The 21,648-nt window shown below is 39.5% G+C and overlaps 1 protein-coding gene across 6 annotated transcripts in view; it reads left to right on the plus strand.

The window, feature by feature from the left end:
* CACNA2D3 (calcium voltage-gated channel auxiliary subunit alpha2delta 3) overlaps positions 1-20,668 on the plus strand; it is a 1,184,653-nt gene extending 1,163,985 nt beyond the window's left edge. For 5 of the 6 annotated variants that reach the window (XM_037798412.1, XM_037798419.1, XM_037798428.1 and 2 more), the window contains 3 exons: positions 18,455-18,567; positions 18,770-18,852; positions 20,255-20,668. In XM_037798412.1, coding sequence (XP_037654340.1) covers positions 18,455-18,567; positions 18,770-18,852; positions 20,255-20,347 — 289 coding nt within the window. In that variant the 3' untranslated portion in view covers positions 20,348-20,668. The remainder of the gene's footprint in view (positions 1-18,454; positions 18,568-18,769; positions 18,853-20,254) is intronic. The other variant, XR_005210766.1, reaches the window with a different exon arrangement.
* The last annotated feature ends 980 nt before the right edge of the window (positions 20,669-21,648 follow it).

The raw sequence follows: 21,648 nt of genomic DNA on the forward strand, positions 1-21,648 counted from the left end.
ATCCCCACCTGGGGAGGTTTAGTATTTCTGCATTTCCCCCCAGATCCTCAAGGGGGGTTTGCAAATACTTTTTATTCTCTGCCCAAATTACTCTGGGTTGTATCGGGGCTTCATGCTAACCTGTACAAACCAACAAGATCTCACTCCCTAGTCAAGGTTCCATGTAATTAAGATATATTGAGTAAACTGACCACACAAGTTAAATTACATAGTGTGCAACATAAAACATAGATTTTGCACCAAATAAACCTTGCTTCATTGATCCCAAACAGAAGCCAAATTTTAAAAAACAGTTAATATCCTCCTCTACCTTTTAGTCTGACCTATCCCAATCTCAACCAAGTCCATTTCGCTCATATCTCCAACTGAAGTCTGATCTCCTTTTCAGCCTCTGTAATGACTGATTCATGGGGCAGTGCCAACACTCACAGTTGACGAACTCGGGCTCCAAGTCCTAGGTGCCACACAGACACCTGGAGCTCCAGGGACTAATTATGTCACACACAAACAGCTTAGAATATGAAACTTTAGAAATAGCTGTTACAATAGATGTGACTGCTATAAGAGCTTACAATCTGGAAACTTTTACATAAGCCTGCCCCAATAACCCATGCTCCCAGATTCAATTCTCAGAGTGTGCACGTTATTATTAGTCCATATTAGTGAGCCATTATAATGTTTGTCTTTTCATTTCTGGCTTATTCACTCAATCTACTGTCCTTGTGGTCCATTCACCTAGTTGCATAGCTCACAACTTCATTGCTTCTTGCTGCTGCCTCACGCACATTCTTATATTTGTACATTTAATCACACTCATTGACCAATCTAGGTTTCACTAAGTTTTACAGTATTGTGCGCCCATCACAGAGGATTGTGCTATCCATTTCCAGATCTATATAATCAATCCTCTAGAACATTCAGTACTCATTCAACATCAAATGCCCAATCTCTACCCTCTTTCTATCTCCTATCTTCATTTATACACTCTTCTCCAAACCTCTCTCTCCTGTCTTTTTCTATCTGTAGCACTCACTTTAGTATTTCTTTTAGAGGAGGTCTCCTGTTCACAAACTCGGTGTCTGTTTATCTGTAAATATTTTAAACTCCCCTCATTTTTTTAAAAGCAAATTATAGAGATATAGTCACATAACATACAATCCTTCAAAGTGTACAAATCAGTTGTTCATAGTTATGCATTGATCACCACAATCAATCTTTGAACATTTTCATTACTACAAAAAATAAAATAAAAATTAGAATAAAAAAGAACATCCCAAACATTCCATTCCTCTCCTCCCCCATTGTTCATTTATTTTTTTCACTCTTTCAAAGTTTATCAAAAAATTAAAAAACAATGAAAAAAACATTTCAAACAAAGCCAAATCAAAGGAATAAGGAAAAACAAGTACCTAAAATAACTACATTGTTTCTAACATGTCCCTACTCTACCCCAAGAAAATAAACAGATTGTAACCCAACAAAGGAATAAGAAAAACAAATAACCTAAAATAACTACATTTCTGAGAACTTGTTCCTACCATACCCCCCAGAAATTAACAAACCATAGTTGTTCCTGAGCATGCCCAGAACAGTAAGTTTACCCTCCATAACTTCTGTTTTTATTAGATTATCGTTCCCCCTTCAATATTTGCTGTTTATCACTAGGTCCCCTACATTCTACAATATAAACCATTTATTTTACATTTTTCACAGTGTTCACATTAGTGGTAGCATACAATATTCGTGTCACTGCTTTCAGATCTTCCGGGTATATGCTGAGAAGTGCAGTTGCTGGATCGAAGGGTAACTCTATATCTAGTTTTCTAAGGAACTGCCAGACTGACTGCCAGAGTGGCTGAACCATTATATAGTCCCACCAACAATGACTAAGATTTCCAGTTTCTCCACATCCTCTCCAGCATTTGTAGTTTCCTGTTTGTTTAATTGCAGCCATTCTAATTGGTGTGAGATGGTATCTCATTGTGGTCTTAATTTGCATCTCTCTAATAGCTAGTGAAGCTGAACATTGTTTCATGTGTTTTTTGGCCATTTGTATTTCTTCTTCAGAGAATCGTCTTTTCGTATACTTTGCCGATTTTATAATTGGGCAGTCTGTACTATTGTTGAGTTGTAGGTCTTTTGTCAGATACATGGTTTCCAAAATTTTTTTCCCATTGAGTTGGCTGCCTCTTCACCTTTTTGACAAATTCCTTTGCAGTACAGAAGCTTTTAAGCTTGAGGAGTTCCCATTTATCTATTTTTTCTTTTATTGCTTGTCATTTGGGTGTGAGGTCTAGGAAGTGACCTCCAAATACAAGGTCTTGAAGATGTTTCCCTACATTATCTTATAGGAATTTTATGGTACTGTCTCTTATATTGAGGTCTTTAATCCATTTTGAGTTAATATTTTTGTAGGGTGCAAGGTAGGGGTCTTCTTTCATTCTTTTGATATGGATATCCAGCTCTCCCAGCCCCATTTGTTGAAAAGGCTTTGGGGGCCTTATCAAAGATCAGTCGGCCATAGATCTGGGGGTCCATCTCCAAATTCTCAATTTGATTCCAATAATCAGTGTGTCTATCTTTGTGCCACTACCATGTTGTTTTGACTACTGTGGCTTTATAATAAGCTTTCAAAGTCGGGGAGTGTAAGTCCTCCCACTTCGTTTTTGTATTTTAGAATGTTTTTAGGCAACTTCCCCTTCCAAATAAATTTGAAAACTAGCTTTTCCAAGACTGCAAAGTAGGTTGTTGGAATTTTGATAGGAATTGCATTGAATCTGTAGATGAGTTTCAGTAGAATTGTCATCTTAATGACATTTAGCCTTCCTATCCATGAACAAGGAATAGTTGTCCAGCTTTTTAGGTCCCCTTCTGTTACTTTTAGTAAAGTTATGTAGTTTTCTATGTATAGGTCTTTTACATCCTTGGTTAAGTTTATTCCTAAATACTTGATTTTTTTAGTTATTGAGAATGGTATCTTTTTCTTGAGTGTCTCTTCAGTTCGGTCCTTTCTAGTGTATAGGAACAGTACTGACTTATGTGCATTAATCTTGTATCCCGCTACTTTGCTAAATTTATTAGCTCAACTAGCTGTGTCATCGATTTCTCAGGGTTTTCCAGATACAAGATCATATCATCTGCAAATAATGACCGTTTTATTTCTTCCTTTCCAATTTGGATGCCTTTTATTTCTTTGTCTTGCTGGATTGCCCTGGCTAGCACTTCCAGCACAATGTTGAATAACAGTGGTGACAGCGGGCATCCCTGTCTTGTTCCTGATCTTAGAGGGAAGGCTTTCAGTCTCTCACCATTGACTACAATGCTGGTTGTGGATTTTTCATATATGCCCTTTATCATACTGAGGAAGTTTCCTTCAATTCCTGCCTTTTGAAGTGTTTTTATCAAAAAAGGATGCTGGATTTTGTCAAATGCTTTTTTAGCATCTATTCAGATGATCATTTGATTTTTTCCCTTTTGATTTGTTAATGTGTTAATGTGTTTTACTACATTGTCTTATGTTGAACCATCCTTGCTTGCCTGGAATGAACCCCACTTGGTCATGGAGTATGTTTTTTTTTAATGTGTCTTTGGATTCAATTTGCAAGTATCTTGTTGAGAATTTTTGTATCTACATGCATTAGGGAGATTGGCCTGTAGTTTTCCTTTCTTGTAGCATCTTTGCCTGGTTTTGGTATGAGAGTAATGTTAGCTTCATAAAATGAGTTAGGTAGTGTTCAATTTTATTCACTGTTTTGAAAGAGTTTAAGTTAGAGTTGTGTCAGTTCTTTTTGGAAAGTTTGGTTGAATTCCCTGTGAAGCCATCTGGCCCTGGGCATTTATTTGTGGGAGGCTTTTTGATGACTGATTGGATCTCATTGGCTGGGGTCTTCTGTTTCTTCTCTGGTCATTCTAGGTGTTTCCAGGAAATTGTCCATTTCCTCTACATTATCCAGTTTGTTGGCATACAGTTGTTCATAGTATCCTCTTATAAGTTTTTACATTTCTTTGGGACCCGCAGTAATGTCACCTCTCTCATTCATTATTTTGTTTATTTGGGTCTTCTCTCTTATTGATTTTGTCAGTCTAGCTAGGGGCTTGTCAATCTTGTTGACCTTTTCAAAGAACCAACTTTTGCTATTATTTATATTCTCTATTGTTTTTTTGTTTATGTCATTTATTTCTGCTTTAATCCTTATTTCTTTTCTTCTACTTGGTTTAGGATTAGTTTGCTGTTCATTTTCTAACTTCTTCAGTTGTTCCATTAGTTCTTGATTTTAGCTCTTTCTTACTATTTAATGTAAGCATTTAGAGCTGTAGAGTTCCCCCTCAAAACCACCTTTGCTGCATCCCATAAGTTTGATATGTTGTGTTCTCATTTTCATTCACCTCTATATATTTAGCAATTTCTCTTGCTATTTCTTCTTTAACCCACTGATTGTTTAGGAGTGTGTTATTTAACCTCCAGGTATTTGTGAATGTTCTAAGTCTCTGATGGTTATTGACTTCTAATTGTATTCTATTGTGGTCAGAGAATGTGGTTTGAATAATTTCAATCTGTCTAAATTTATAGAGGCTTGTTTTATGGCCCAGCATATGATCTATTCTGGAGAACGTTCCATGAGCACTAGAGAAGAATGGGTATCCTGGTGATTTAGGATGTAATGTTCTATATATGTCTGTTAAATGTGATTCATGTATCAGATTGTTTAAGTTTTCAGTTTCCTTATTGGTTCTCTGTCTGTTTGATCTGTCTATAGGAGACAGTGATGTATTGAAGTCTCCCACAATTAATGTGGAAACATCTGTTATTTCCTTTACCTTTGCCAATGTTTGTCTTGTGTATTTTTGGGCACCTCTATTGGATGCATAGACATTTACGATTGTTATTTCTTCTTGTTGAATTGCCCCTTTTATTACTACGTAGTGGCCTTCTTTGTCTCTCATAACATCCTTGCATTTAAAGTCTATTTTCTCTGAGATTAATATTGCTACTCTTGCTTTCTTTTGGCTGTAGCTTGCATGAAATATTTTTTCCATCCTTTCACTTTCAATTTCTTTGTGGCTGAGTCTCTTGGAAGCAACATACTAATGGTTCATATTTTTTCATCTGTTCTGGCAATCTGTATCTTTTAATTGGGGAGTTTAATGCATTCACATTCAGTATTATTACTGTGAAGGCATTTCTTGAATCAGCCATCCTATCCTTTGGTTTTTGCTTATCAGATACATTCCCCACCCTCCTCTTTATGTACCCTTACTTAATCTCTTTAGTTCTGAACTCTTCTCCATACCTCTCATTCCTTTCTTTGTTTCTCTGCTGGTAGGGCTTTCTTTAGTATCTCTTGTAGGGCAGGTCTCTTGTTGGCAAATTCTCTCAATATTTGCTTGTCTGTGAAGATTTTAAGCTCTCCCTCAAATTTGAAGGAAAGCTTTGCTGGATAAAGATTTCTTGGTTGGCAGGATTTCTCTTTCAGAATTTTAAATATGCTGTGCCACTGCCTTTTCAATTCCATGGTGGCCACTGAGTAGTCACTGCTTAGTCTTATGTTGCTTCCCTTGTAGGTGGTGAATTGCTTCTCTCTTGCTGCTTTCAGAACTTGCTCCTTCTCTTTAGCATTTGACAATGGGATCAGAATATGTCTCAGAGTGGGTTTATTTGGATTTATTCCATTTGGAGTTCATTGGGTGTCTATGATTTGCGTATTTATGTTGTTTAGAAGGGCTGGGAAATGTTCCCCAACAATTTCTTTGCATACTCTTCCTAGATGTTTTACCCTTCTCTTCCCCTTCTGGAACACCAGCGATCCTTATATCATATCCCTGAGATCTGTTTCGAGTTTTTTTTATTTTTTTCTCCATTCTTTCTTTTGTACTTTCATGCCTGCACCCCTCAAGCTTGCTTATTCTTTCCTCACCTTCTTCTTATCTAGTACTGTGTGTATCCAGAATCTTTTTAATTTGATCAACAGTTTCTTTTATTTCCATAAGATCATCTATTTTTTAATTTACTCTTGCACATTCCTCTTTATGCTCTTCTAGAGTCTTCTTCATGCCTTTATATCCTGTGCCATGATCTTGTTGTTTATGATTACTTCTTTGATTAATTGCTCCAAGTACTGTGTCTCCTCAGATGTTTTGATTTAGGTGTTTGGGTTATCCATATCTTCTGGTTTCTTCATATGCTTTAAAATTTTCTGTTGTTTTTGGCCTCTTGGCATTTGCTTTTCTTGATAGGCTTTTTTTAGGATATATAGGCTTATTTGACCAATTATGTGTAAATTGTCAGAGCTACAGCTTGGTGGAGTACACTTTCCCTGACTTACTAGCAGATGGCGCCCCTGAGACACCTATTCCCCTCAAGCCAGTTCTCCCCAACTTTGTCTATGTGGTAAGTGGGGTCCAATCAGTACATCAATTTTCTGTGTGTAGTTGGTGCAGCCAGCCCTGAAGGTGGGGGGTGTGCCCTGTGCAGTTAGGGAGGGAAGGTGGCTTTAAGACTTAAATCTCCTAGCCTTTCCTGGAGACTTAGAGCTGTTGCATGAGTCCAGCCCTTCAGCTCAGACTCCCCACAGTCTCCCTCTGTCACAGGCCCACAAGTCCCTGGGATTGGTATAGGGCCCTTGGAACTTCCATGTGGGACCTGCCTCCAAGCTGTGCCCTTTGTGGGCCTCCGCAAAGACTGCAAAGTCCCAGGCAAGCAGAATCCCCAAGGGACGTTCTCAGCTGTGGCACTGCACAGGGGCATTCCCAGTCCCCTGAAAAGATGGCTGTACAGGGCATGGTAATTTCCCACTTCTGTGGACCCTCCGCCTTCCTAGCTCTGGAACAATTAGTTGCAGGTGTGCAAAAGGCTATTGTCCATGCTAGATACTGAGGCGGTTTCCTGCGGCGCAGAAGGTGCTCAACTGCGTGGCTCTCACTGCTGGATCTGTAGCCACTTTTGGGTTTTTAAACTAACACATCTCCAAATGCCAACCCCTGGTTTCTCCCCACTGCGGTGGCTGCTGTTTTCTCAGCAGCTTCACTCACTCATTTCTGAACGCAGACTCTTGGTTTCACCAAGTGCATAGTCATGGTGGATGGTTGTCCAGCTGGTACAATGCTGGAACTGGTATTCTGGGGCACTTTCTGTCTTTTATCTAGTGTTTTTCATGGAGAAATATTTTGCTCTGTTTCTCCTAATCTGCCATCTTGGATTAATCTGCCATCTTGGATCTCTCCCTCATTTTTGAAGGACAGTTTTGCAGGATATGGGATTCTTGATGGGCAGTTTTTCTCTTTCAGTACCTTGAATATATCATACTACTGCCTTCTCGCCTCCATGGCTTCTGTTGAGAGAGCCACACTCAGTCTTATCGAACTTCCCTTGTATGTGATGGATCACTTTTCTCTTGCTGCTTTGAGAATTCTTTGTCTTTGACATTTGGAAATGTGATTAGTAAGTGTCTTGGAGTAGCTCTACTGGGATCAATTGTTTGGTGTATGCTGTACTTCTTGGACCTGTAATTTTATGTCTTTCTTAAGAGTTGGGAAATTTTCATTATTTCCTCTATTATTCCTTCTGCCACTTGTCCCAGAAGGAGAAGAAAAGGGAAATCTATAGCACATATATTTGTGTGCTTTGTATTGTCCTTCAGTTCCCTGAGACCCTGCTCGTATTTTTCCATTCTTTTGTGTGCAGGATTTCAGATGTCCTGTCTTCCAGTTCACTGATCCTTTCTTCTCCCTCTCCAAGTCTGCTGTTGTTTATCTCCATTGTGTTTTTCATCTCTTCTATTGTACCTTTCATTCCAATAAGTTCTGCCATTTGTTTTTTCAAGCTTATGAATTCTTCTTTATGGTCACCCAGTGTCTTCTGTGTATCCTTCATCTCTTTTGTCACATGCTCTCTCAACTTATTTTTTATTTAAAAGATTTGCTTGAACATCTATAATTAGCTTTTTCAACTTCCAAATCTCAGATGAGGTGTAAGTTTTTTCCATTGATTGGGCAATATCTTACTGTTTCCTGATGTGGCCCATGATATTTTGCTGTCTAGGCATCTGATTTTCTTGACTGGTTTATTCCAGAGGTGGTTTTCTCTCTTTTGCCTAAGGTTTTCTTGGTGGTGGTCTTTGAACTCGATCTTTTCTTTGTTTCTCTCATTGGCAAGTTGTCAGATTGGCTCTGCCTCCCAGTCTTCCCCCCAAAATCAGGCACCTACCATGACCTGCCACAGGAATGTGAGGTAGGCACTGGGTACCCCAGCAAGTTCACTGTGTGTGGTAATACAAATCTGCTGGCTTCCAGTGATGCTGTGTTCCACCGGCCAGCAAGACCTGGGTTTGTTTGGGGTCCCTGCCTTAACAGTTGGACTGTCCCTATTTCTCAGCCAAAACAGGGCTGGGTTTCCTTACAGGGTGTGTAGACCAGCTCCTGTGCTCCTAAGAAAGGGTCTGACGCATGTTTTAAAAAGTCTTTTTCTTCCATTGCACTTTGTGGACTGTCCAGCAGATGGTGCTGTTCAGTAACTTAATCATCTGCAGAGGCTGCAAATGCTGGATTCCTATGCCCTCACTTTGCCAGCCAAAGTCTGGCTCAATGTGGGTCTACCCCTGTGCCAAAGTACTCACTCAGCCAACACAGCTATGTCCAAGGGAAGGAAATGGCCACTGGCTGCTGCTTCCCTCAAGGGTGGGGGTAGGGCTTTCAGACCCAGGTCTGGAAACAGTCTCTGTCCACATTTTCTGTCTCTTTGTCCCTCACTGATCTGGGCCTTGAAATGTTCTCCCCTGTCCACCAGGTCTTCAAACAGTAAGGGTAGTTTTCACTGCTGTGAGAGATTTCAAAATCTGTGTCCCTGCTGGGAGGGTGCCAGTCTTCTGTTTCTGTGCCTTTCCCACATAAGAGACTGAGTGAGGGGAGAGGAACAGCTGGTCTGGGATGGAAAATTCCTACCTGATATTTCTTCTCTTTATTCAATTCAGCTTTTACAGGGTCTTACTGCAGTCTATATCCTCCTCCAGAGTTTCAAACAATTCAGAATTGTCCTTTTCTTTTGTTGAATCTCTGGAGAGAGTTTTCAGTAGCTGTTTATGTTGCCATGTTGATGACATAACCCTCCGCCTACACTAGATCTTGAAGATGTTTCCCTACATTTTCTTCTAGGACTTTTATGTTACTGGTTCATTCTATGTTAATTTTTGTATAGAGTGTGAGAAGGGGGGTCCTCTTTCATACTTTTGCCTATGGATATCCAGGTCTCCCAGCACCATTTATGGAAGAGACTCCTCAGTCCCAGTTGAGTGGACTTGACACACTTGTCAAAAATAAATTGACCATAGATCTGAGGGTCTATTTCTGAACTCTCAGTTTGATTCCATTGATCAGTATGTTCACCTTTATACCAGTACCATGCTGTTTTGACCACTGTAGCTTTATAATATGTTTTAAAGTAAGTGAGTGTGAGTCTTCCCATTTCATTCTTCTTTTTCAAAAGGTTTTTTGGCTATTGGGAGCCCCTTATTCCTACCAAACAGATTTGATAATTAGCTTTTCCATTTCTGCAAAGTAGGCTGTTGGAATTTTGACTGGTATTGCATGGAATTTCCATTTATTTAGGTCATCTTTGGTTTCTTTTAGTAGTTTTCTATGTATAGGTCCTTTACATTTTTGGTTAAATTAATTCCTAGATATTTGATTCATTTAGTTGCTATTGCAAATAGAATTTTTTTCTTGATTTCCTCCTCAGATTGTTGTTTCCTAGTGTATATAAACCCTACTGATTTTTGTATTGATCTTTTATCCCCCCAATTTCCTGAACTCATTTCTTAGCTCCAGTAGTTTTCTTTTTTTTTTCCCCAGGACTTTCTAAATATAGGATCTTGTCATCTGCAAATAGTGAAAGTTTTACTTCTACCTTTCCAATTTGGATGTCTTTTCTTTCTTTTTCTTGCCTAACTTCTCTTGCTACTTCTAGCACAATGTTGAATACTAGTGGTGACAGTGGGCACCGTTTTCTTGTTCCTGATCTTAGAGGAAAAGCTTTCAGTGTCTCCCCATTGAGTACAGTGCTGGTTGTGGGTTAATCCTGTATGCCCTTTATTGTGTTGAGGAATTTTCCTTCTATTCCTATATTTCAAAGTGTTCTTATCAAGAAAGGATGCTGAATTTTGTCAAATGTCTTTGCTGCATCAATTGAGAAGATAATGTGCTTTTTCCCCTTGAAATTAGTTAATGTGGTTTATTACATTAATTGATTTTGCATTGAACCACCTGTGCATATCTGAAATAAAGCCCACTTGATCATGGTGTATAATTTTAATGTATTGTTGGATTCAATTTGCAAATATTCTGTTGGGGAGTTTTGCATTCATATTCATTAGAGAAACTGGTCTGCAGTTATCTTGTAGCATCATTAATCAGGCTAGGGTTAGGGTTGGGTGATGCTGGCTTCATAGAATGAGTTAGGTAGTATCCCCTTTTCTTCAATTTTTTGGAAAAGTTTCAGCAGAATTGGTATTAATTCTTCTTGGAATGCTGGGTAAAATTTGCCAGTGAAGTCATCTGGTCCTGGACTTTTCCTTCTTGGGAAGTTTTTGATGACTGATCCAATCTCTTTAATTATAATGGTTTGTTGAGGTCTTCTATTTCTTCTTAAGTCAGTGTAGGTTGTTCATGTGTTTCCAGGAAATTGTCCATTTCATCTAATTTGCCAAGATTGTTGGCATACATTTGTTCATAGTATCCTTTATGATCTGTTTTATTTATTTGCATCTACTCTTTTGTTTTTCAGTGTAGCTAAATGTTTGTAAAATTTTTTTATCTTTTCAATGAATCAACTTTTGGTTTTATAGATTCTATTTTTTTATTCATTTATTTCCACTCTAATCTTTGTTAATTCTTCCCTTCCACTTCCTTTGGGTTTAGTTCACTGTTCTTTTTCTGGTTCCTGCTGGGGTGCACAGTTATGTTGTTTTTTTTTTAGCTCTTTATTCAATTTTATTGATTTTGTGCACTTTGGATGATTGTATGGTATGTGAACAATCAGTTGCCCATGCTACTGTCATACAGCCGTGCATCCATTAAAAACAAAAAAGAAAACACAAATCCTCCCATACCCCTAACCCCCCCTCCATTATTGACTAGTAGTAGTATTTTAATATTCTTTCATCAACAGCAACAAATGTACCATACCAATACTAACTGTAGTCTATAGTTTGCTATAGGTGTTTTTTCCTATATACCCCTCTATTAACTTCTAGCTATAGTGTCATACATTTATTCTAGTTCATGAAAGAGATTTCTAATATTTCTACACTTAATCACGGACATTGTCTACCACCAGATTCACTGTTTTATACAGTCCCATTTTTTAACCTCCAACTTTCCTTCTGGCGACATATGTGACTCTAAGCTTCCCCCCTTTCCACCACATTCGCACACCATTCAGCACTGTTAGTTATTCTCACAATAATGTGCTACCAACACCTTTGTCCATTTCCAAACACTTAAGTTCAACCTAGTTAAACATTCTGCTCATAATAAGCACTATTGGGTTTTGCATTTACCCTTTTAATTACCTTCACTGAAGATCTTAATTCCTTCACAATACTCCAAGCCACTCTCTTCAGTCATCTTCTTTCAATCTGCCGAACTCCCTTTAGTAATTCTTGTTGGGGAGGTCTTTTGTTGATGATCTCTCTCAGTTTCTGTTTATTTGTGAATATTTTAATCTCTCCCTCATTTATGAAGGTTAGTTTTGCTGGATAAAGAATTTGTGGCTGGCAATTTTTCTCTTTAAGTAGCTCAAGTATATCATACCACTCCTTTCTGACCTCCATGGTTTCTGCTTTTGAATTTTCTTTTTATCTTTGCCATTTGACCTTCAGATTACGATGTGTCTCAGAGTAGTTCTTTCAGTGTTTGGAGTATATTGTGCTTCTTGGACCTGTATGTCTTTCATAAGAGTTGGGAAGTTTTCAGCCATTATTTCTGCAAATATTCTTTCTGCCCCTTTCCATTTCTCTTCACCTTTTGGGATGTCCATGATGCCTATGTTTGTATGCTTTCTCACTCAAATCCTCAATCTGTTCTTCTGACTGTATGACTTCCATTATCCTGTCTCCTAGTTCACTATTCTTTCTTCTGCCTGCTCAAATCTGCTGTTGTATGATTGTAGCATATTTTTATCCTCCATTGTTCTGCCTTTCATAATTTCTGTTATGGTTCTTTTTCTCACTGCCTCTTTGGTCTGGTTTTTTTTTTTTTTCAAAATAAGCTGTCCAAAATAATTTGACTTTTATGCAATGTGCTGTGGTTTTCTTTGATGTAATCTTGTGTGGGCAGATGTATCAGTGTTGATTAGATTGTAATTCTTGGGGTGTTTCTGTGGAGGCATGCCCTACCCAACTGTGGGTGATGACTGATAATTTTCATGGAGGTGTTACCCCACCCATTCAGGGTGGATCTAAATTAAATCACTAGAGTCATATAAATGAGCTGACAAACAGAAGGAACTCAGTGCAGTGCAGCTGAGAGTGACATTTTGAAGAGGAGCTACAGCCAAGAGAGACAATTTGAAGAAAGCACAGGAGCTACAGATGAGAGACAGTTTGAAGACAGCCATTGAAAGCAGACTCTTGCTCCAGAGAAGCTAAGAGAGGACAAACACCTCAAGTGTAACTAGGAGTGACATTTTTGAGGAACTGCAGCCTAGAGAGGAACATACTGGGAGAAAGCCATTTTTGAAACCAGAACTTTGGAGCAGATGCCAGCCACGTGCCTTCTCAGCCAGCAGCGGTTTTCTGAACACCATTGGCCATCCTTCAGTGAAGGTACCCAATTGTTGCATCATCTTGGACACTTTAGGGCCTTAGGACTGTAACTGTGTAACCAAATAAACCCCCATTTATAAAAGCCGATCCGTCTCTGGTGTTTTGCATTCTGGCAGCATTAGCAAACTAGAACATGCAATAAGCAATTTAAGCAGCAGTCTTCTTTTCTTCTATATGTTTCTTTTCTGCTGACTCCTTAGTAACTGCAGGCTTCTTAACACCAACAGCCTTCTTTCCTCCTTTCTTCCACACTACAGGTTTCTTGCCTGGAACCCCCTTCTCATCTAATTTGACCTTGAGCGCTGCTGCAGCTTTATCTACTCTGAGTCTATAATTCCTGGGCTAGTGAAGAACGGTGTTTGGGTGTATAGTCTTTGCATATGGTTTAGTTTCAACATGATTCTCAGGTTTTTCAGTGGATTCTTCTTTAGGACTTGGTGATGAATTTTCTTACATGGTGCTCCGAGGATTCGTTGGGTCTCGAGAACTTTTCAAGATTCTGCTAAGGTCTGTATTCATCGTCTTGTGTCTGGGAAGGTTGTAGTTACTCTTGAGGGTGGAAGCTTTATTACACCAAGTGCCATACAGGTCATCTAACTTGCAGAACGCACTTTCAGTCCAAGTGCAGAAATGTCTCATGTGCCCACCAGGAGCAAGTTTCAAAATATTCCACTTGCTTCCATTAAGCAGAGTAATCCTGCAGACGTTTCTGAAGGCCTTGATGATACCATTGTCCTCCTTATAATTGACACATGGTCCCCTGTACTTGATGTGATGATGGTTTCTTATTTTGCTCTCATTTGCTGAGAGGCATAGACTTTTTTGGTATCATACCAGGCATTAAGTGTCTTAAGAAGCAAAACAGCCTCCTTGGTCTTCTTGTAGCCTTCAACTTTATCTTCAACCACTGAAGGATGTTCAGGAACTTCCTCAACATGATGACCTTTAGCAGGACCAGCTCTGGTAAGACTGAAGCAGCCAGGGCAGATGGCAAATCACTTCTGTGTTGTGTTCACGCTCGGTGCCGTCGATGTCCTGTGTTGGTTGGTGCCAACATGTGGCCTCCATGGCATATATTCCAAAAGTACCCTGGTTGATTGGTGAGGCCCACCACCTTGAACTCTGGTAAATCAAGCCAAGCTCTACCAGTGCCTCAGGACTCAGCACTGGTTTGATGACCTGCTAACTCACTGACAGCGGAGGGCTGTCTTTGTTTTTGTGAAACTTGGTGTGAACAAAGTTCACAATATCTGGTCTAATAAGAGCTTTTAATGCAGCAGACAAAATAAAATTTTTGCTGTATGACTTTCCCTTCACAGAGTACACCAGTATCAATGGATGAGCACATGCCATGGCAGGGAGAGAAGGCCACACTCCTCTCAACCCAGCAGCTCCCACAGGAAAAAAAAAACAAAACAAAAGTCTTCTTTCTGCTCACACAATGTCTTCTCTCAAGTTTTAATTTGTTCCCTTGTCTGAGCCATACTTCAAGTGTCTTAGCATGGCTTGTAATTTTTTGATGTCTGGGCACCTGATTATTTTGATGTGTTAACTCTGAGGGTCCACTTCCTCCTCTTTTCTAGGGTTTCATTGTTGATTGGCTTTGTGTTAAAGCTCTGCTTTGATATCTGGGCCGACTAATTCTGAACCTTTAGCATAATCCATGTTCAGATTTTCTCAGCTCTTCTTTATCTGATTCTTACCCTGGATATATGGTACAATTTTTAAGATTGTACTTTTTGTACAATTGTTTCACTTCCAGAAGAAAGCTTCCTTTCCTCTGTTCCTTCTCCAGGAATCTTGATCTGCTGTTTGCTTTCGTGCCAAAAATTTCCCCCTGCTTTTATTATTACTTTAAGTTATCTCCTTCATTCAGTGCCCCGTTTTCCTTCTACCTTTCTTTTCTGGGACTGGTCCTGTCTTACAGCAGTGGAGTCCCTCCCTCCCCTGTTTTCTGTGAGGCTTTTCTGCCTCCAGTTTCTTCCCCATTAGGATATCCCACCCTAGGGACCCAGATGGAACCAAGCCAGAAAAGTGGGTCAGTCCAGGAATCCAGGAAGTTCTGTTTTGCATTTACTTGGTCCAGCTAAAGAGACTGGATTGAGTGCACCTCTTGCCACCAGTTCTGTCGCAGTGTCTCTTTTTTCCCCCTGGGGGTCCTTTTGTATGCCGCACTCCTCAGCAGCTTGTGCTTTACCTGGGGCCCCTGTGCCTGGATTTGTGTGTGGTTCTAGCTTGTTGCTGTGAGTGGCTCTATAGTGTACATCTGTGGCAAGCGGGGCCTGGGCTGTGCTGCCTTTTGTGAATCCCAAGTTGCACAAGACTGAGTGAAGGGGGTGGTCCAGACTGGGAGGGCTGGGAAGAAAATCTCCTACCTGATCTTGGAGACTATTCCTCTTATTCTTTGATTCAGCATTTGTGGAGTCCTTCTCCAGACTCGATCATCCTCCAGTGTTCTAAGCAAGCGGGATTTGTCCTTTGGTTAGTTGATTCTGAGGGAAGACTTTTCCAGGCGAGGTCTTACATTGCTACATTGATGACATCACTCCCTTTTGACATATAATGTTATTTTGTGACTTCTTTTTCTGATCAGGAGTGTCCAAAGTTGATTTATGTTCTTGCTCTTCTAAACCAGATTTCGGTCTGTCAGTATCTTTGTATATTTTTTTCCATTTCATTCTTTTATTTTTATCTTTACAGTCATGGATTCAAAAAATATTTGTGGAAAATCTGCTCTGTCCTAAGCACAGCTCTAAGGCACTGGAGTTAACCATGGGAAGAACAGATAAAGCTTTGGTCCCATGGACATTACAGCCCATTGTAAGCAAGTAAGGAGGGGCAGACAGTGTGCAAGTGAGGAGCAAGTAGGGAGGAAGGGGAAGCAATGGAGATTGAGAAGAAAAGTGGTGAAGTCATTGGTGGCCATAACAAGAACTGAGTCCCTAGAGTGGTACAAACTACAGCCTTACTGGAAAGGATTCTATAAAAAGTAGAGGCATGAGACAGTAGGGAGAGACACTCTGGATAATTCTTTTTAGTTGTTGTATTATAATGGAGAAGAGAGAAATAGCTATGGAGAAGGTCAAGGGAGATGGGAGGTGTGACAGCATGTTTATAAAGTGAAGGGAATGGGTAGTAGATGAAGAAAACTGCAATTATCACTTCGTGTTCTTATATCAAATCATGTCCTTGCAGAGGCCTGGGAGATGAGCTTTGGATAGGGGCAAAGATATTCAATTCTGTGTACTGGAGGAATAGGGCACAGATGTAGGTTTATGATCCTGTCTTCCCAAATGCTTGATTTAAAAGCTTAGTTCATTTATTTGCAACCTTTGTTTTATTTTTATCTAATAAAAGTATTTAAGGGGTTGCTGCACAGATTTGTGTCTGGGTTGTTCTCAAGGACTGTGTTTTTAAACTTTTAGTGTCCACTGTTCCAACTGTATTATTCTACTGTAATCAAAAAAAAGTTAGATAGAAAAGAATAAAAAAAAAAAATTAATGCTTTCTGTTCTTTGGAATGTGTACGTTTCGGAAGACCCACCCTCTGCCTCTGGGGCAAACTTACTCTTTCCATGTGCATGGGTTGCTCTGCTCCCTTGCCTGAGATTTCTTGACTATAGACCTCAATTTCCATGGTTCTCCCTTTGAAGAAATTTTTCCTCCAATTTGTTCCTTCTCTGTGCCCTCCAGTCCAGACCAGCAGTGGCTCTGTCTACACGGGTCTTGCAAAAATTTTGTAGGCTTGGCATGCAGTTTACAGGGGTCAAAACCATCAGACAATGGGACTTTCCACAAATGCTTTCTGGATAACTCCATCTCCAATCCTGACTTGTACTGAAATGGCAGTCAGCTTTCATGTTTGGTTAAACCCTCACATGGGGTTGTAGCCATTGGGGTCTCACTTTCTAGAAACCCAGAGTTTTCCAGACCATCAATTTGGTTTCATTTTTCCCTGTACCTAAGAGTTCATTTCTCTGTCTTGTTGCATTTTACTATAAGCTGCAAGGAGAAGCCAGGCTTCATCCTCCACACATAGTCTAGAGATCTCCTCAGCTGAGTATTCAGCTCATTGCTTTCAAATTCTGCCTTCCATCTGACACCAGGACACAATTTTGCCAAATTCTCTGCCACTTTAAAACAAGGATCACCTTCGTTTCAGTTTGCAATGACACATTCAACATTTCTGTTCAAGGCCTCATCAGAAATATCTTTAGAGTCCATATTTCTATGGACAGTCTCTTCAAAGACATTCAGACCTTTTCTATCAAGCTCCTCACAGTTTTTCCAGAATTTTCCCCTTATCCGTCTAAAAACCATTTCAACGTGGATGGTATTTGCAAACTCAGCAGCAGTAGCACCCCACTCCTCTGGTACCAAAATGTGTTCTGGTTTGCTAGTGCTGCCATTCTCCAAAACACCAAAAATGGATCGGCTTTTATAAAGGGGGTTTATTTGGTTACAAAGTTACAGTCTTAAGGCCATAAAGTGTCCAAGCTAAGGCATCAACAATCAGGTACCTTCGCTGGAGGATGGCCAGTGGCAGCTGGGAAGGCATGTGGCTGGCATCTGCTGATCCTGGGTTGTGTTCCAGCTCCTCTCTCAGCTCCTGCATTTGTCAAAATGTTGTTCTTGGGGTGTTTTGTCCTCTCTTGGCTTCTCCAGAGCAAATGCTGGGCTAGTATCTCCGAAGTGTCAGCAATGTCTCTTTAAGCTGCAGCAGCGAGCTCCTTCTGTTTGAGCTCATATATAAAACTCCGATGATTAAATCAATACAAATCAATACCTATGCTGAATGGGTGGGGCCACCTCCATGGAAACAGCCTAATCCAAAGATTTCAACCTAATCTACACGATATGTCTGTCACCACAAGATTGCATTAAAGAACATGGCATTGAAGGGGACACAATACATCCAAACTGGCACAGCATCGTTTCTGAGAAAAGGAGTATTTTTATGGTAGTGTTACTTTGGCATTTTACTGTGTGGGTAATATCAGAAGGAAGCATTATCAAGCTTATTTTACTTAGACAAGCTATACTGAGGGTCTAGAAGGTTTGAGTTGCTAAACAGCCCTAGTACCAGTAGACTTTAGAGGCTGAGAAGGGTGGAACTTCCCTAAAAACTAGCATTAATTTCATTCAAAAACAGTATACCTTTGTTTTGGATAGATACTGTGCAAAGCAGTACAGAGAGGGGCTAGGAAGTTTACTACCTGACAGAGCTTCAGCCTATGCTTGGGGGAAGGAAGACAGGAAACACTACAGAGGAACATGCAATAAAGGAAATTAACCTTGGAAAAGCGTAACCTCTTAAACCCTGCAAACTGAGCTCAACTGTAGCCAACTCTGACTCCTTGGTTTTGTACATACAAAATTCTAGTCTGTCCAAGCTGAGTTTTATGAGATGTATATGGCCATACCTATAGGTTATAACCTATTCAACTGTGTAGCACAGCTTATTAGTTGTAAATGAAAAACCTCATAGTAGAAGACAATTTTCATAGTAAAGAAGTCTCTAAAACTTGTTTTCCAAAATGTTATAGAAGTTGCCACTGAGGAAATAGTTTTCCTCACAGTTTTTTACCTAAGGGATGGTCAATGGCTACTCATTGTCTTGCTACCTCTTGTTCCAACAGGTCCTTTGTCATCCAGCAAATCCCAAGCAGCAACCTGTTCATGGTGGTGGTGGACAGCAGCTGCCTCTGCGAGTCCGTGGCCCCCATCACCATGGCACCCATTGAAATTAGGTATATCCTTTTGTGTGTAGGTCCAGCCATGAATGGTGAAGCTGGTGGGGGGGGGGGGGTACACAGTAAAGAGAACCTGGAGGAGAAAAACTAGAGAGAGGGATGATATTCTTTCCACTGTTAGAGAGTCAGAAGTTGTTAAGTGCCAAGTTTGACCTCGCAAATCCAGAATACGAAAAAGTAACCTCCTTAACTACAGTCAACATAATGAATCCCTGAAGTGTGAACGTTTAAAGGCCCAGAAGATCAGAAGACGTCCAGAATCTTGTCATGGCTTTCATCCCGAGGTAAGTGTGAGAACTGTTTCTGTTCTCAATGAAATTGAGAAAACAATCCCTTTCAGGCAGTCTACAAATATTCAGGGAGGCTAATGGTTTTCTACTTTCAGCCCCTCAACATTGGATGTACTGTAATTTTATCACTTTTGACAAATACAATGTGGCTCTGACCCTCTTAGTTTACTAATTTTTAATTGTAGTTAAAATCACTACCCCCTTCTTAGTCTAAGACAGACTTTTGTCTACAAGAATTTCACTTGAAGGAAAAATGGCAATACTGATGTCTGATAAATGGGCACAATGTGTGAAGGATAACCCCTAAACCCCCTACCCACACAAAGTTACAACTATAAAGACACTCAATTTGTACACAAAGATGGTCAGAAGAAGATTCAGCTTAGCAGTGAGAAAGGTTGAATGTACCATGGACTTTCCCGAACCATAAAAGCATACCTGCTGCAATGCTGTAAGCAAAAATATAAAACCTAGAAAAACAATACAAATTCAAGAGTTGCGGGAGACTTGGAAGATACCTACTCTTAGAAAATGCCACCAGAGCCAGTTGAGTGTCTTCTCACCTTTAAACTATGCAAACTTTAGAAAGATATTAAATTTCATGTAGTATCAATTGGTATTTATTGAGAATGTTTGCTTCTATATTCAAAAGACAATTCCATAGCAACTTTATACAAATGCATGCTGAAAAGGCCTTTGATAAAATTCATTGATCATGCCTAATGTAAAATGCACATGTAAAAAAAAGGCAAAATTAAATTACCCTTTAGCTTGTCAGTCCCATTCCTGGGCATCTTTACCCATGGCAGGGGCAGACAGCACTGTCTGGTAAGGACCCACATTCAGCCCTCTTTGTAGCAGTAAAGAACAGATAAGGAAATTAATGCCCATCGATAAGAAAACAGCTGAATGACAATGGATTTGGAGAAATTTCCAACACTTAGTGGATAAAACAACATGCTTCAGAAAGGGCTAATTTGATTTCTTTTTTGTAAACAGGGTCTTTCTCCCCCCAAATAAAAAGAAGGAAGAGACAAAAACCTTCTGCCCAGTTTCTGGAAGTATGAGGTTTCTTAGACATGGTCATTTGCTAACATTCTGACAGGGAAAAATCAGAAGACTAATATTTTGCTTTTAAAATATCATACCATACCTCTTTACTAAGGTAGAGTACTGTACCTCTTGAGTGAGTGTTCTGCATATTAATATGCAAAGAGTGATTACAAGTATTTTTTTGCATTCACAACTAAAACCAGAGATTCTCATTCCTGACTTGATGAAATTTAGACACATTTCCTTTCTACCTTTTGTAGATCACACAGGCTATGGAGAGGTTTGGAAAGTTAAGGCATTCTGCAGCCCATTTCTTTCTAACCAACCCTACCTTTCCCCATAGGAGAATGCAAGGGAGTGTGGGGGTGCACCAGGTCTCCAGGCCAAGCTGTTCCTTATTCTGCTCCCGCTGCTTTGGATGCTCTTCTCAAGGTGACACTGACTGAGGTGTCCTCTTGGCATGCTAGATCATGGATAAACTGTGAACCAAAATATGGTGCAACATAGGAGACATGACTATAATCCAACCATCAGCATCTCATGATTTTCAACTGTGCGTGACATAAACTCTTGAAGATATGTTGACAAAAAAAGTTATCTTTTTACTTTGCCCATCATGCAAATGTGAGTTTGCCACATGATATACCCTTCATCACAAATGGGCCTGCAGGTGGTAGGCTGTTTCCCTTCTGCTTGGAACTCATTCAAACCAATTTAAAACTGTGTACTTTTTAAATAAAGCATATTAAAATCATAATCTCCTTGTTTGGGTTTTATCATCACTCACTGCTGAGAATGTTAACTAAAAAAAATACGTGGAGAAAAAGTCACCCATTCCAGAACAGACACTAGACAAATATTTAAATTGTTTAGATGCCCTACTCTCAGTTATGAAAATATTTACAAAAGCCTATCAAAATATTATCCATATAGAACAGTTTATTACACAGAACCCTGAATTTTGTGGAAACTTCTAGGTATCATAAATGATAACAGAAGTTCTCATGATATTCAAGTGGTGAACTATTTGGGGATGGACACAAGTATGTCATAAATCTCAGGAATTCATTGAGAATTGATGAAGAAAAAGAACAATGACTAAGAATGACTCTCAAGCTTATTGCTTGAGCATTTTGCTGGTGGCTTTCCCCAAAAAGAAGAGCTGAAACTGCATCTCAAATACTGCAAGATATGAAACTACCCCAAACTGTAAGAATTCCTAAAACACTAGATCCTAAACCAAAGAAAATACATTCTTACCAAATAAAGAAGAACAATTTCCATGCATCGAGAGAATATAGAGAATGCCACTTAAACAGTTTTAAAAAAAATAGCCATATTATCCTGCTGATATTTTAGAAACACTGATGCTATTATACTACCCCAAACCAAAATGACCCCAGTATTTATAGGAAAACACTTGTGCTACACTGTTGTTTGTTTAAATTACTGTGCTTCCAGTGCTGTTAACCACAGCATGCTAAACTATAAGAATTTTAACAATCATGGCGCTGTACATTGTGACCATTTTGATATTGTTCATTCCTGTGAACTCAGAGCTAAGCAAATGAATACATTCGTCGTTTATAAAAATTTCCAAACATACCAAAACAATATTATAAAGAAATTTTAAAAATAACATCACATGCCCTAATTCTAAAGAACCCAATAATAGGTCAAATGTAATAAAGCCCATAATTTTAAACTAGTGGTGGAAAATATGTGGGCTGTGAATAT

The sequence above is a fragment of the Choloepus didactylus genome, chromosome 1 (assembly GCF_015220235.1).
Source record: "Choloepus didactylus isolate mChoDid1 chromosome 1, mChoDid1.pri, whole genome shotgun sequence".
Lineage (NCBI taxonomy): Eukaryota > Metazoa > Chordata > Mammalia > Pilosa > Megalonychidae > Choloepus > Choloepus didactylus.